At 40.8% G+C, this 15,623-nt stretch overlaps 1 protein-coding gene across 1 annotated transcript in view; it reads right to left on the reverse strand.

The window, feature by feature from the left end:
* LOC122556380 (arf-GAP with coiled-coil, ANK repeat and PH domain-containing protein 2-like) overlaps nucleotides 1–15,623 on the reverse strand; it is a 183,251-nt gene that overhangs the window by 77,521 nt on the left and 90,107 nt on the right. The window contains exon 6 of the mRNA XM_043703013.1: nucleotides 11,829–12,012. Within this exon, the coding sequence (XP_043558948.1) occupies nucleotides 11,829–12,012 (184 nt within the window). The remainder of the gene's footprint in view (nucleotides 1–11,828; nucleotides 12,013–15,623) is intronic.

Below are 15,623 nucleotides of genomic sequence, written 5' to 3' on the forward strand. Positions count from 1 at the left end.
AGCAGAGATAACCAAATCCATGTTAAATATAATCCTAACAATTTAGCCAACTAGAAAATTGTTAAGTAAGCAGTCAATTAACAATGCTTTTTTTGAAACAGAACTGGCAATACTTGACCTCCCCACTGATCGAGACGATCCGTGACAGATTTTAAAGTTTGCTCATTTATTTTAAAGGCAAAGTCCAACTCTTTTACTTACACACTAAGATATAACCGTTACAGATTAATTGAAAAGAGCCCAACAAGAGTCTGAATTGGCATCGGCAGATCAAAAAATCAGATGGCACTTATATTCTGCTTCTTGGGCTGATTGAGATTTCTTTAAACTTAAAAGAGCCACCAGCTAACCACAAGCTGCTTTTCAGTTGTCAATTCAACATTTACAATGGATGGTGTCCATTTAATAAAACCAAAGTATTGCAGACAATGGAAATCTGAAATAAAGACAAAGTGCTGAAGCTTAGAAGAAAAGTTATATCAGGACATTAAATCCATTTCCCTCTCCCTCGCCAGACCTGCTGAGTTTGAGTATTTTTTGGGTTTACATTCAACCTTGGTAACTATATTTATCGCCCCCAAGTGATTTGATTTGAACTGGAAAACAAGTTTAAATTAAGTTCAGGAGCCAAATGCAATCAACTGCTTTCATACTTCAATTTGTACTTGTGTTGCCACAACTTCTGATATTTGCTTCAACCAGCACCATGGTTTTCAACATCCCTTGTTCTTTGTTGGCACTGCATCATATATCACCACAAATTCCCACCTGCCTCATCCTTCTCCTCAAATGTCTGCCCTTTATTCTGGGTCAGCTTTTTTCAAACCACTGTCCAAGCTCTCTCATCCTACATCCACACCACCTCAGTTGTCAATTAATTCCTTTTTTTTGTAAATATATTTATTTGCAAAATTTTTTAAACTTTACAAATATAAAATTAATGAAAAATACAATCAGTATAATAAAAACAAAAATAAAACACAAATTACAATACAACTACTGTCTACCAACTACTAACCTACCCTATAATACAAAACAAACCCTAACACTGTGCAAAGCAATACCAAAAAAAAAGCAAAAAATTTTTTAAAAAACACAAAATACAGAATTGCTATGCTCAGCACAAAGTTCCCAAAAAGAGAACGGGAGTATTGTATATATACACCCGTATTAACTCAGGAGACTCCCTCCAGGGCCGAGGGCTTGACAAATCTAGCCAACCTGGTTAGACAAACGCCTTCGTTAGGATAACTGACAAATCTATATCCAAATAACTCAAGTAGGGCTGCCATGTCTTATAAAAATGGACTGTCGTGTGGTGCATCATGTTGTAAAAAAGTCCAAGGGAATGTGCTCCACAATTAATTTCTGCCATCCCAGCAAGCCCAGCGGGTTCTCAGACACCCAATTCATCAGAATATTCTTCCATGCACAGTATGCAAGAATATTAAATAGTTTCTTCCCATGCCAGTCTAAAGATGGTAAATTTGGTAGACCCAAGAGGAGAGACATCGGGTCTACTTTGACTTCAATCCTCAATACCCTCCCTATTTCTCCTGCCACAGTTCTCCAATAAACAAGGAGCCTGTGGCATGTCCAGAAGCAATGGGTAAGAGTACCTATACTTATTTTGCATTTGGGGCACACTGAAGATGCCCCTTTTTTAAACTTCACCAGACGGTCTGGTGCCAGATGAGTCCTGTGCAGACCTTTTAACTGTGTAGCGCATGTCCTATTACAGATTGAGATCTTTCGAGTATTCTCCCATATGTTCCCCCATGTTTTAGAAGAGATTTCCACGCCTAGCTCTTGCTCCCAGACCTCTCATAACCGGTTAATATCCTGCCAGGCCCTGCCACTCAACAAGCGATAGAGGCCACTAACCGAAAGGGTGCTTGTGGAACGTAGCAACAACTTCTCTGTATCGGGCTTATAGGGCTTAGTGAGAAGCATAGTCTTCTTCTGGGTGAAATCCCTAACATGAAAAAAAAAATGGGAAACGATCTCTGCTGGGTAACCCGTACTTGCAGCTCAGTTGCTCAAAAGACATCATAACCTCCCCCTCAAACAAGTCTCCCGAACTAGAAACTCCTCTCACTGCCCATAGTTTGAACCCTGAGTCCATCTTCCCTGGTTGGAACCCTGGCATGCCTACTATAGGTTAAAGTGGCAATATCTTGGATAAACAACCCTCACTCTGACGTATCGCCCTCCATGCCTTGACTGTACTAATGACAATGGCATTCTGGTAGTGGTCCGTAACTGTCCTCATCTTGTCATGAACAATAGGTTAATAAGACGGCACTTTGCTTGGGAGGCTTCAATATCCAGCCATATTGAGTTTGGATCGTTACCTACCCAATCACAGACAAAGGACAGCAGGGAACTCAATTGATCTTTCTGATGTCTGGGAAATCAACTCCTCCCCCTCCTTGATGCAACTGCAATTTAGTAAGTTTGATGAGGGGCCGCTCATCAAACCACCCCATAAGCTTCAGCAGCATTGACCTGGGAAACATTATAGGGAGCACACGCATGGGATAAAGCAAACGAGGAAGAACATTCATCTTAATGAAAGATATTCGGCCCAGCCATGAAATTGGAAGAGCCTCCCATCTCTGGAGATCTTGCTTAATATTGTCGAGCAAGTGAGCTAAGTTAGTCCAAAATAACAGATCAAACTTGGGAGTAACAAAAAATGCCTAGGTATCGGAACCCTGCCAGTGACCCCTGGGAGGTCCAGGTTCTTAAAGGTCTCCATTTTAGCACTCCTGTCTTCGCAACCTTCTGACTGATACAATTCAGAGTAAAAGCTCCAAAAAGCCTCATGAATCTTTTTAGCATTGTATGCAAGGACCCCGGCACTGTGTCTGATTGCAGTAATGGATTGGGGAGCACGCTTTTTCTTAGTCAGGGACGCTAAATACTTCCCTGGCCTATCCCCATATTCGAAAAGCCTTTGTCTAGCAAAAGCAAGTTCTTTCTTTGCGTTTTGTGTCAATATCGAATTCAAGGCAGCCCGGAGAGCCGTGATTCACCATAGCTTTGTCAAAATGATCCGCCGTAGCAAAATGTGCCGCCTCGGCGGCTTTCAATCGCGCGTCTCAAGTAGACGCTGCTGTTCCTCCTTCTGTCGTTTCCAGCTAGGCGAACAGGAAATAGTTAATCCCCTAGAAAAGGCCTTAGCAGTCTCCCACAGCAGAAACAGACTACTAGCCGTGCCCGAGTTGATAGTCAAGAATTCCTGAAACTCCTTCAAAAAGTATTCCACAAATTTGGAATCCTTAAGGAGAAAAGGGTCCAAACACCAGTGCCGCAAACCTAGCCCTTCACTCTTGGCCTTAACCTCCAAATATACCGCCGTGTGATCAGAGATAGCTATATTCCCAATTTTACAACCCATAATCAAATCCAGAAGGGCCGAGGGAGCCAGAAGGAGGTCAGTCCTCGTGTGACATTTATGTGGGTTTGAAAAAAAAAAGGTGAAGTCCCTGCTGGTAGGGTGAAGACATCTCCAAATTTCCACCAGCCCCAACTCCTCGCACAAGTCAACCACCTGCTTGGCCTGCGAAGAAATAGTTGGGGACCCACAAGGCAACCTGCCCACTGTCTGATCCAAAAGACAATTAAAATCCCCCCCCTATAATAATGTGCCATGTTCCAACAGCACTCAACTTAGAGAAAACACTAATCAAACATTTGAGGGGATGTGCAGGAGGGCAGTGGACATTTAAAATGTCCTATTCTTCCCCATGTATCAGGGCTTTAAGTATCACAAACCGTCCCTGCTCATCTTTCACCTGCTCTAATAATATGAACGGCATATTTTTCTGGATAAGTACTGCCACTCCCCTACTTTTAGTAGTAAAGGATGAAATAAAAAACTCCGGTCATAATCCCCCTGTTGTAATTTAAGGTGTTCCCCATCATCAAGATGGGTTTCCTGCAACAAAGCGATATCAACCCTTTTCCTCTTAAGGCTAGAAAGCACTTTTTTCCTTTTAACAGGCGAATGACTTCCCTTAATGTTCCAGGTGCACCATTTAATAAGAAACTTAGCCATATCCCCTTTCAGACACCCTTGAACCCCTTGGAGGGAGAACCCTGCTTACAAAGTGCTGAGCATAAGTAAATAAAGACTCAGAATTGAAAAACAATATATATAAAAAACTACTCTATCATAACTATAAACACTACCAAAAAAAACCACAAAGAAAATCAACTATAAAACCTTGAATGGAAGATTCTTTCCTCTGCCCATAGGGGGCACTCACCCTACCCATCCCCTCCTTCACAGCTCCCTCAAACCCGGACTGCACCCCAGCCTTAGGCCAGAAAAAAAACGAGATGATCCTTAAATCAACAGAAAAAAGACAAAGTCAGGATGAGCACTCCACCCATCCCTGGCTTCATGTCACCCCTACTTGTGACTAAAAAAGAAACAGAACAAACAAAAAAAAGGGGAAGAGACAACAAAGAACATTCACAAAAATTCCCATCAGAAAGTCCAGTTAATAAAAAAATAGGACAACTTATTCCAAGGTGGTTATCCCCTTTACAAAAAGGAAATTATTAGGGAAAAAGAAAGGAATAAAAAAAAAGGAAGAGGAATCATGGGAAAGATAGAAAAGAGAACAAACATTAACATTAACTGTATTCTTCAGGCCAATCCGTCTATTTTAAAGTGTCTACAAAGTTTTTAGCTTTATCTGCTGAGTCAAATGTATAAACTGAGTCCTCGTGGCTGAAATGAAGCACTGCAGGGTATCTCATGGAGTACTGGAATCCCAGGTTACTCAGCCTCTTTTCAATTTCAAATAACTTCCTCTTTTGAATTACAGCTGTTGAGAAATCCTGGAAAAACATGATTTTTGACCCCTTGTACAGCAGTGCCTGCTGATCTTTTCCCAGGGATCTGGAAGCTTCTATGACTTTTTGCTTGTCCTTATATGAATGGAAGTGTATTAGGACCGAGCGGGGGCGCTGCACCAGCCCTGACCTGTGCACTGTAACCCGATAAGCCCTTTCAATCTGTCGCCTGCTGGACTCTATGTGAAGGCCCAAAAACTTCGACAGCTAGTTTTCAAAGAAGTTGACTGGCTGCTCACCTTCAGGGAGCCCGACAATTCGGAGATTTATCCTCTGACCTCGATTTTCGAGGTCGTCAATATGATTTCGCGAGGCCCGTGCCTCTCGCTCCAGCAGCTGGATCCGACTGGATGAGGACTCCATCGCAGCTTCCAAGACCTTAGTTCGATCCTCCACCTCCTCCAGCTGCTCCCAGAGGGCCTGGATCTCCTGCTCATGCTTCTGCAGGATGGTTGCAATAGGTTGGACCTAGGCACGAATCTCCCCATGGATCTCCTCAATCGCAGCCCAACTTTCAAGGTAAGTCTCTCCATCGCCGCAGCCAATTTCTATGAGTGTGTCAGGTCCCCGGGGGGTTCAGGAGAGGTTGCTGCTGCTGCAGTCTCTGGTGTGGTAGGTGCTGCAGGGGAGTGTCCGCCCTGCTGCTGTTTGTTTGCTCTTTTTCCCACTGGCATCCTTCCCACTCCCAAATATTAACAAATATGTGATATCTGAGGTTTTAAAATAATAATTCTACCACATGAGTTGGCCAGAGATGGCAAAAAACACCAATATGCCTTAGCTGTCCACAGCAGTTCTACAGAATCGCCACCATCTTGCCGAGTCAATTAGTTCCCTCTTAAAAAAACACAATCTGATAGAAAAAGACTTCAGCGTAACAAGCTATTTTCTGGTAAAAGTAATGAAATATATGTTGTTTTCTATGCCAAAACCAACTTGGGGGAAATGGAGATACCCAGAGATTGAGAAGGGTGCACTGTTATAAATCTCACATTCAACGTGTCTGCCGGTCATGTAAGTCTTTCTATGTCTGTGCTGATGTGTTGCATCTTTAGTAAACATGATAGTGGAGTTTTAAAAAACCCTGCAGAAAACAGGTTAAAAAGAACAGTAATGCACTTTACTGCTTTAAAAAATACAAATTAAGTTTAAGGAAGACTTTGGATTCAATTTCCATCTTCCATAGTGCATGTGTCATTTCCTCAGCTAAGAACTACTCTGCATTCTTTACTCGGTTTTTTTGCTGCTCAATGATGAAATCAGCATTTTTGGCGACATGGCTGAAAGTACAGAAAATAACAAGTCAAGTCACAAAGATAAAACAACAAAACAGAAAGCAAAAGAATTAATAAAAAGGGCAAGATTGATAGTGAAAAGACAAAACTGAAGTCAAAATCAAAATTTAAGTACAATGCTGAGAAATGAGGAGAAACAAAAGCTATAAAAGATTAAAATCAACAATTTATAAATTACTAACATTGTACTGAAACACTTGTACCAATGCAAAGTAATTTCGAATTCACATTGACACAAAAGTCTAAGTGATTCAGGTCTTGATGAGACAAAGCACTTCAGATGTTGGTCTCCTATACTGAAGCTCTCACACCATACTGCTTGGCAACAGAAGAAATAGAACTTCAGCCTAGCAGTATTAACGTTGCAGTATCTTGAAACTCTACAGTTTGTTCCTTTTAACTATTTTAAACTCTAGAATTCTGGGTGTACTTAACAGAATACTTTATTTCTTAAAAACAGTACTCACTCTGAAGCAACAATAAAATTTAAAAAAAAGGATAAAAATGAGAAAACAAATACACAAAGCCTTGGACTACCCATGAGCAATGTCATGGGAAAGTGGATACACTCCAAAAGAAACTGGAATATGCTGATCTCTTGAGAACCTCTCACTTTCATAAATCATGGAATTTTAGGATAGGCTTTTTTGCAGTTATTCTTTCAAACACACATGGATACATCAACAGAAAACAGTGTGAACATCTGCTTATGCTGTTTCTCGAAGATTTGCACTCAATTTCTGCCAAAATTGAACAAACTCTGCAGAAATTCCAGGCATTTTCCCATCAGTGTGACTGCTGTGTATAATAAGCATGCTTATTTAATCAAGACTGCAGGCTATTTCATCTAAGCTAACAGTTCTGTGATTAATAAATGTATTCTCAAATGTACATGTTCCATCACTTTTTCAATATAAATAAGAGAAAATTTTTAGTAAATCCTGAAACTGAACCAACATGTTCATTCTAAAAAAGGAGACTTAAACAATCCATGTCTTTTTCAACATATAATTTCAGTTAAATCATATTGTAAACTTTTGCTATACATTCTGTGTCTTATGATCTTATATTCCACAACCACCTGAAGGAGCAGCACTCCGAAAGCTAGTACTTCCAAATAAACCCATTGGACTATAAGCTAGTGTTGTATGGTTTTTAACTCTGCCAAATGAGTTAACAATAATCCTCACAAGAATTTATTTTTACACCTGAAAAAATGTTGACTGGCCAAAGAGGTTAAATGTGCTTTAGGGGAGATCCAAGATGGCGGCGACTCAGCAAGTCTGAGTCTATAGTCTCCTCCCAAAGACCTAGGCAAAGTGGGCCACCCTCCTCCACCACACTCACCAAATCAATTAAAAATAATTTTTACTTAATTTTTACTTAATTAGTGGTTCAGTACTAAATTTAAACAGTTCAGTCTCCTGTAAAAATGACTGAGGGAAAGGAACCCACAGCTCTCAGCAAGCAGGAACCCCTCCCCCATCCTCCCCAGCTGCAGCAGAGGCATCCGCAGTCGCCCCGGGGGACTTGCCTACAGTGGTGAGCCTCGCAGAAATAATCTCCAAACTCGATGTGAAGATCGATGCTTTCATTGAAGAGTGCCAAAGTCGATGGAATTCATTCTCGGCCGATTCTCGAGGTCGTCGAAAAAATATTCGTTTGCTGGGCCTTCCGAACAGGAAGAAGGAGGCCAGCTTACAAGGTTCCTTGAACAGTGGCTTCCGCAGTTATTGAATCTGGAGGCAGGATCAGGCCAGGTAAGGGTAGAATGGGCCTACCGGGTTGCAATACGCGGGCCCAGCTCAAATCATCGCCCCCGTCCAGGCCTGTTCCGGCTACAGAGCTATAAAATGAGGCAGATGCTTTTGGAAGCCTCCAGATATCTTTGGAAAGATCCCCAAGCCATGACTTATAAAGGATCCAAGATTATGTTATTTCAGGGCTTTTCCCCAGCTTTGGTCCGAAAGAGGAAGGCGTTTGATAAAGCAAAGAAGCGTTTAAGGGATTTAAACATTCAATATTCCTTGCGCTACCCAGCTATACTATGCTTCAGCCATGAAGGGTCAGTGTATAACTTCTGATCACCGGAGAAGGCCAAGGAACTTTTGGACTCTCTTAGACAAAATATAAAAAAAAAGTTAATTGATGTTGTTTTGCCCTACCCCCACCCCGGTTTACCCTCCCCTTCTAGTTCAGTAGTATACTTGAATTTTCTTTATCCTATCGTGGGGTGCCTGGGTCAAGGGTGAGGCACTGGTTGGGAGAGGTTATGGGTTTTTTGGAAAGGAAGTGATGCCCCCTGGAAATAAGGGGGAAGATCTCCGTTTAAATACGTTTTATACTTCTTTTTACTATTTAGAAAAAGGTTTTTTTTATTATATTAATCTGAATGTACGAAAGAGCTTTTATTTTTGTGAATTTTATATGCTCTATGCTCGGGATGTTTTGGATAAATACGGGTTGTGTTATGATCTGATGTTAACACATTCCGAGCATGTATAACCACTGCTCAATTTATGTGTTATCCGTTGGGTTTTTTTTCCTCTTGAATAATGTAAGAATTTTAATCATACACTCTGGTTAGTTGTAAGTTAGTTGAGTTTTGTCTCTTTTTTTCTCTTGGTATTTCTTTTTTCTTGTTTGATAGATTTTGGTTAGCATTTATTTAAGATTTAACTGTATATCAATGTTTACACTTGGGTTTTTTTTAGTTTTCTTTTGTAAACTTGTAAAAACATGTTAAATTTTCAATAAAAATATGTATAAAAAATATGCTTTCGGTTTCACATGGATTTCAGGAGCCAGCACTTTTTGGGTTGCTAGTGATGGCTAAACCAACAAAGGAGGAGCAAATTTCTCCCTGTGGCTTTCAGAAAGCAAATGTTAATGCAACTGTAGCATAATACTATTCTAAACAAACACTGGTAAACAACAGTATCAAATAAATGAGCAGCGCAGTGGCTCAGTGGTTAGCACTGCTGCCTCACAGCACAAAGGATCGGAGTTGGATTCCACCCTAGGGTGACTGTGTGGGGTTTGCACATTCTCCCAGTGTGTGTGTGGGTTTCTTCCAGGTTGTCTGGTTTCCTCCCATGGATAGGTGGATTGCCCATTCTAAATTGCCTAGAGTGTCCAGAGATGTGCAGGCTAGTGGGTTAGCATGGGAGATACAAGTAACAGGAATAGAGTAGGATGGTTGGTTTGGGTGGTATGGTCTTCGGAGGGGTCGTTGTGGACACAATGGGCCGAACACCTGCTTCCACACTATAGGGATTCTATGATTCCATGAAATCCTCAATGTAAAAAATGATATTTTCACAAATGATACTTCATGGGCTTTACCACTCATACAAGATGAAATCACTGACCTTCGAAAAATTAATTTCTGCATTAAGTTGTAGTACCTTATGATGCAATGCATCATAGAAATATCTCAAGAGATAACAGCTGCTGGACATAACTTTATGAACTGTGGATTAATCTGCTTGATGCAAAATAGCACAACCAAATGGCAACTCACTGATGGTTAATAAATGCTGATTTTCTACATCAGCAGTTCTTTAACAAATTGCTAAACTCATTTACAATGCCTCAACACAAAAGGCGAGATTTTCCAAATCTTCAGAATCAAGAAAGAACTGCCCCCATTCATGACCCTGCTTAATCTACAAAATGCTCCCACTTTTCCACACATTTACCTGTGGTAAAATGGAATCATTTCCTGCAGCTTTTATAAGAGTTTAGTACTTACAAATTGATTCTTGTTAATTTTATATGTCAGGAATTACATAGGAGACAGCCATTATAAAACAGTTTTAAAATAGTATAGGTTCCTTCTGACAAAAAAAACTGTTGCATTCCTTAATAATGAACTAACATTTAAATGCTATACATCAATTTTCTACAGTAGCATTTGAATAAATAGTGTTGCATTTGTAACAAGTAATGAGTGCATAAAGATCATATCGGAATTCAGATGCTTTAGTTTAGAAAAATGAACATTTACTTTGGACAGTGCTATGCAAGGAAATGGCAAACAGACTTGAAGGCTATTCAGTCTAATTAAAGGTTGCAAAGAAATGAACTTCTGGTATTCCTTCCCTTTATGCTTACTGAGAGTTCTTTCCCAATGAAGTGAACAAGGCCCTTGGCTATGCCCATTCCATTTCTCAGAGTTCTCCTCTTACTCCTTTCTCTCTAACCCAGAGCCATGATGGGGTTCTCTTTGTGGGAGTTCCAAATAGGAGACAAGCCATCAAAGGCCAGGGGATTTATCTGCTTTTAGCCCCATTAGTTTGTCTAATTCTGTTTCTTTAGTGATGGTAATGGTATTTAATTCACCTCCCATATTCTTTGGTACTAATGGGATGTTCAAAGTACTGTCCACCATAAATACTGATGCAAAAATATCTGCTTAAAACACCTGCCATTTCCTTGTTCCTCATTACTATCTCTCCAGATTCATCTTCTCAGGCCTACATTCACTTTGACCTCTCCTCTTTTTATACATTTAAAGATACTCTTATTGCCAGTTTTTATGCTCTTCACTAGTTTGCCATTGTAGTTTACTTTCACTATTTCTTTAGTACTCCTTTGCTGGATTCTGAATTTATTCCAGTCTTTGTTGCTATCACAATCCTTCTATTGCTTTTGCTTTTAACTTTACACTCTCCTTCACTTAATTGGCGAGCCACAGTTGGTTTATCCCTCTTTCAGGTAAAAACAATGACTGCAGGTGTTTGGAAACCAGATTCTGGATTAGTGGTGCTGGAGCGGTTCAGGCAGCATCTGAGGGGCAGTAAAATCGACGTTTCGGGCAAAAGCCCTTCATCAGGAATACAGGCAGAGTGCCTGAAGGGTGGAGAGATTTAAAATGTTGGGCCACAGGGTGGTGTGGTTGATTGGTGCGGGTATCCCAAAGATGTACTGGGACATATTTTTTCTGGGAATCATGAATTACCTCCTTAAAATGTTTGCCACTGCTTGTTTACTGACTTTCCTGCTAATCTGTCTGTCTTGTTCACTTCAGCGAACTCGACCTTCATTTCGTCATAATTTCCTCATTAACTTCCTAACCAGAGCTTGTACCACTTTCACTACTTCGTGCATAATGTTACTAACAGTTACCCCACCCCCCACAACGTTCCAAAAAAAAGTCAGTTGATCCACAACATCTGATCCTTTCTTCAATAATGCTCAAAACTCATTCCCATGGTACCTTTCCATATCAGTATAAGAGATACCCTTTTTGTCTCCCCCTCCTCAAAACACTCCTTCCAGGAGGAAGTGATTTATTTCATACTCTATTTACTGCTTTGAATGCAATCTGGTTTACACTAGGGAGCATTACACAGATTGGACGACCTCTTTGCCAAACTCTTCCATTAAAGCCAACAAGTATAGTCCTAAGCAAACAGAAACAAATATGGTAGGTAGTAGGCCACATTCAGGTTAGATATAATATCACATCAATTTGCATTCTAATGTTTGAATTAAAAAATCAGTTGTGTTACAAACAAGATATGCTCAGATGCAGTGCCTTCATGTATTTTTATTTTACTGACTTTGCAGTGATGGAGAAAAGGTTAATACTTTAGTTCTAAATAATTCAAAAATAAATCAAATACTTTAATGAGTGAAATATTCTATTTTCGGCAATACCTGTAAAACATAGTCCAGTGCTATATGTCGAAAGCACTTGCGTGTTGCTGTTAGGATGTTCGTAGCTTCTTCCATTTCATGCTGCTTATTTCTTTGAACTTGAGCATTTTTCACTAATGCATTTTCTTTCTCTTCACTGACCTTGTCAAACTGTTTTTTAACATCTTTAAATTTTCTAAGATCCCTGAAAAAGATAAATAAAGGAGCTTGTAATTGCACTTTTTATGATGTCAAGAAATCCTAGGAAGCGTTAAGCAATAATTATGCAGTTTAAAAGTTTAGGTATTATTATAACTTCTCTTTTTTTATTTGCAGGATATGGGCATAGCTAGTTAGGTCAACATTTAATGCTGATAGCCAATTGTCCTCAGGAAGATGAAGAGTGCCTAGTTGAACTGCTACAGTCCATGGGAACTAGATATCCTTGCAGTGTTATTAGGAAGGAGGTTCCAGGATCATGACCTAGCAAGGCTGAAGGAACCACAATATAATTTCAAATTAGGATGGTGTGTATCTTTGGAGAGAAACTTGCACCTGGTGGGTATTCTCGTGCAGCTGCTGCCCTCATCTTTCAATGTGGCACACTCAAACTTTCAATAATGCTGTCAAAACACGTCTGATGACTGGATGTCAATGCAACCTGTAGATGGAACATAGCTTGAAACTGTGCACTGGATTTGAAGGGAACGATAGTTAAGGTGACGGATAAGATACCAACCAAGAAGGCTACTTGGTCTGGAATAGAGCTGTAGATGCACCCTTCCAAGTGAAGATCATTCTATCACGCAACTGACTTGTGAAATGTAGACGGTGCACAAGCTTTGCAGAATCAAGAGATAAGGTCCTAGCCTCTGGCTTACTTATATCCACAGTATGATTGGTCCAGTTCAGTTGCTGGTCAATAGTAATTCCCAGGATGTTAACAGTGGGGAGTTCAGCAGTGCACTTCAACAAGGCACTAACCTGAGTAACTTCTGAAATGATATCTGGATTGAGATGACAGATCTCCAATAATCACAGCCATTTTTCTTTGCATTTCGTATGATTCCAAACGATGGAAAGTTTCCCCCACCCCATGAATTCCTACTTTCTCCAGCTTTGATACCATACTCTGTCAAATGCTTCTTCGATGTCACAGACATTTATTCTCACCTCCCCTCTGAAGTTCCGCTCCTTTCTCAATGTTTGGACCAAAGATGTAATGAGGTCAATAGCTGAGTGGCCTTGATAGAACTCAAACTGATCAGCCAGCCAATATGTTATTGCTGATTTACTGCCATTTGACAGCACTTTGTTGATGATTGATTTATTTATTGGCACATGCATTTTGTTACAAGATACAGTGGAACGTCTTCTATAGTGTCACCACTCTCCAGAGTCATCTTAAAACACAAAAACAACCAAAACGTTGAATATGATGGCAGAAAAATAAAGATATAAAGAAAACTTGTTCAACTTTACAGTCCTTCTTGTTATGTACTGCATCTTGGGCTATGGACTGGTGGCCAGGCATGTGTCCCCTTCGCCGTGCAGTTGCTTGAATTGAAGTCACTACTCTTTGGCACCATCTCGCTTATATCAACACCATCACCACTGTGAGTCCTCACTGGACCTTGCCAATGCAGATGGCACTGATTCCATTGGGTACTGCATCATGTTCTGCTGCCACCATGTGTCTGCTTTGGGACCACCTCGTCAATGCAGCTACAGGTCTCATACTGAGCCCAAACTCACTTCTGCCACCCCTCCATGAACTTGCGCTGGTGCAGCAGCTATGAGTCGGTGCTAGGACCACCTCGAAGCAGAAGCCGCCAGGAACTCACCTCTAACGCCATCACTAAGAGTCCATGCTAGGCTCACTTGCCACTGCCGATGACGTTGGTGCGCGAGCACATCAAGCGGCAAGTACAATAAAAGAGAACAACAACAAAATGGAAAGCCAACGAGCCCAGAGTTCAGAAGCCCTACTCCACCACCATCTTACTGTAAGTATTTTGAGAATATGGGCATTAGTGGTAGAATTGAATTGTACTGTTTTAGACACACCTGTGCAACTTTCAACATTGTTGAGTAGATGTCAGCATTGCAGTACAGATGCAATGGCATGGCTAGGCTAGGGATTCAGTTAGCTCTGGAGCACAAGTTTCCAGTGTTATTGCTGAAATGCTGTCAAAGTCCATAGTCTTTGCAGTATCCAGTGTCTTTTGCTATTGCTTGAAATCATGTGGAGTAAACTGGCTGGAAATTGGCAACTTTGGTGCTGGGGATCTCAGAAGCTACCAGGATGGGCAAATCTGGCTGAACATGGTTGCAAATGTTTTGGCTGACTGTTTTGCATGGAAGTGCTGGACTATCCAATCATGGAGGATGGCGATATTTATGGAACATCCTCTTTATAGTTGCTTAGTTGCCACCATCATTTTCAGTTTGACATGGCAGGGCTACAGAGCTTAAATCTGATCCATTTTGTACATGATCTTTGATCTGCCTTTTACAATGCTATTTACAATGTCTGGAATGCAATAGTCCTGCATGTAGCTTCATCAGGTTCACATTTCAATTTCAGATATGCCTAATGCTACTCCTAGCATATGCCGCTGCACTCTTGCTTAAAACAAGGTTGATCTCCCACATTGATGAATTTGGTAATAGTAGAGCAGAGGAAAAAGCCAACCAAAAGAGGGTACAGGTTGTCACAAACCAAAACAGAAATTGCTGGAAAAGCTCAGCAGGTCTGGCAGCATCTGGGGAGAGAAATCAGAGTTAAGATTTCAGGTCAAGTGACCCTTCCTCAGAACCCTTTCCAGCAATTTCCATTTTTGTTTCTGATTTACAGCATCCACAGTTCTTTCAGTTTTTGTTTAGGTTACAGATTGCGATTATGTGCAATTCTACTGCTGCTGTTGATGGGTCACAGTGTGTTGAGTTGCTAGATCTGTTTGAAATCTATCCTGTTTAGTACACAGATAATGCCAAAGAACACAATATGGTTTCGCTTAATATGAAGCCGAGACTTCATCTCTACAATGACTGTAGAATCGTCACTCCTACCTGGAGGAGTAGATTGGCAAGGAACAAATAAAGAACATTTTTCCCATTTGTTGGTACCTTCCTACCTGCTGCAGTCTCAGCCTGGGAGCTATGTCCTTTTGAACTCAGCCAGCTCTGTCAGCAGTGATGCTACTGAGCAACTCTTTAATGGACATTTAAGTCCATTATCCAGAATAGACACTGTTACTTTGCCAGTCAGTACTCCTTTCAACTGGTTTTTCCCATTTGTTTGTACAAATGGGAAAATGGAGGAGGAGGATAGGTGGCAAACACCAGATATTAGCACTTGCTGATGTTTGGCCTAAGTTGGTGAACCTTCTCAAATGAGATTCCCAATGTAACTCCCTTCCACCATCTCTGATGAATTTATCCTGCCCCTGGGACTGGTTTTGACTGGTGGTGTCTGGGGCATTGCCTACTGATGGTACTTACATTGCTTTACAAGTCTTATTGAATTCTTTGAGGAGGTGACCAAGCATGTGGATGAGGATAGAGCAGTGGATGTAGTATACATGGATTTTAGTAAGGCATTTGATAAGGTTCCCCATGGTAGGCTTATGCGGAAAGTCAGGAGGCATGGGATAGTGGGAAATTTGGCCAATTGGATAGAAAACTGGCTAACCGGTCAAAGTCAGAGAGTGGTGGTAGATAGCAAATATTCAGCCTGGAGCCCAGTTACAAGTGGAGTTCCGCAGGGTCAGTTCTGGGTCCTCTGCTGTTCATAATTTTTATTAATGATTTGGA

The sequence above is a fragment of the Chiloscyllium plagiosum genome, chromosome 13 (assembly GCF_004010195.1).
Source record: "Chiloscyllium plagiosum isolate BGI_BamShark_2017 chromosome 13, ASM401019v2, whole genome shotgun sequence".
Classification (NCBI taxonomy): domain Eukaryota; kingdom Metazoa; phylum Chordata; class Chondrichthyes; order Orectolobiformes; family Hemiscylliidae; genus Chiloscyllium; species Chiloscyllium plagiosum.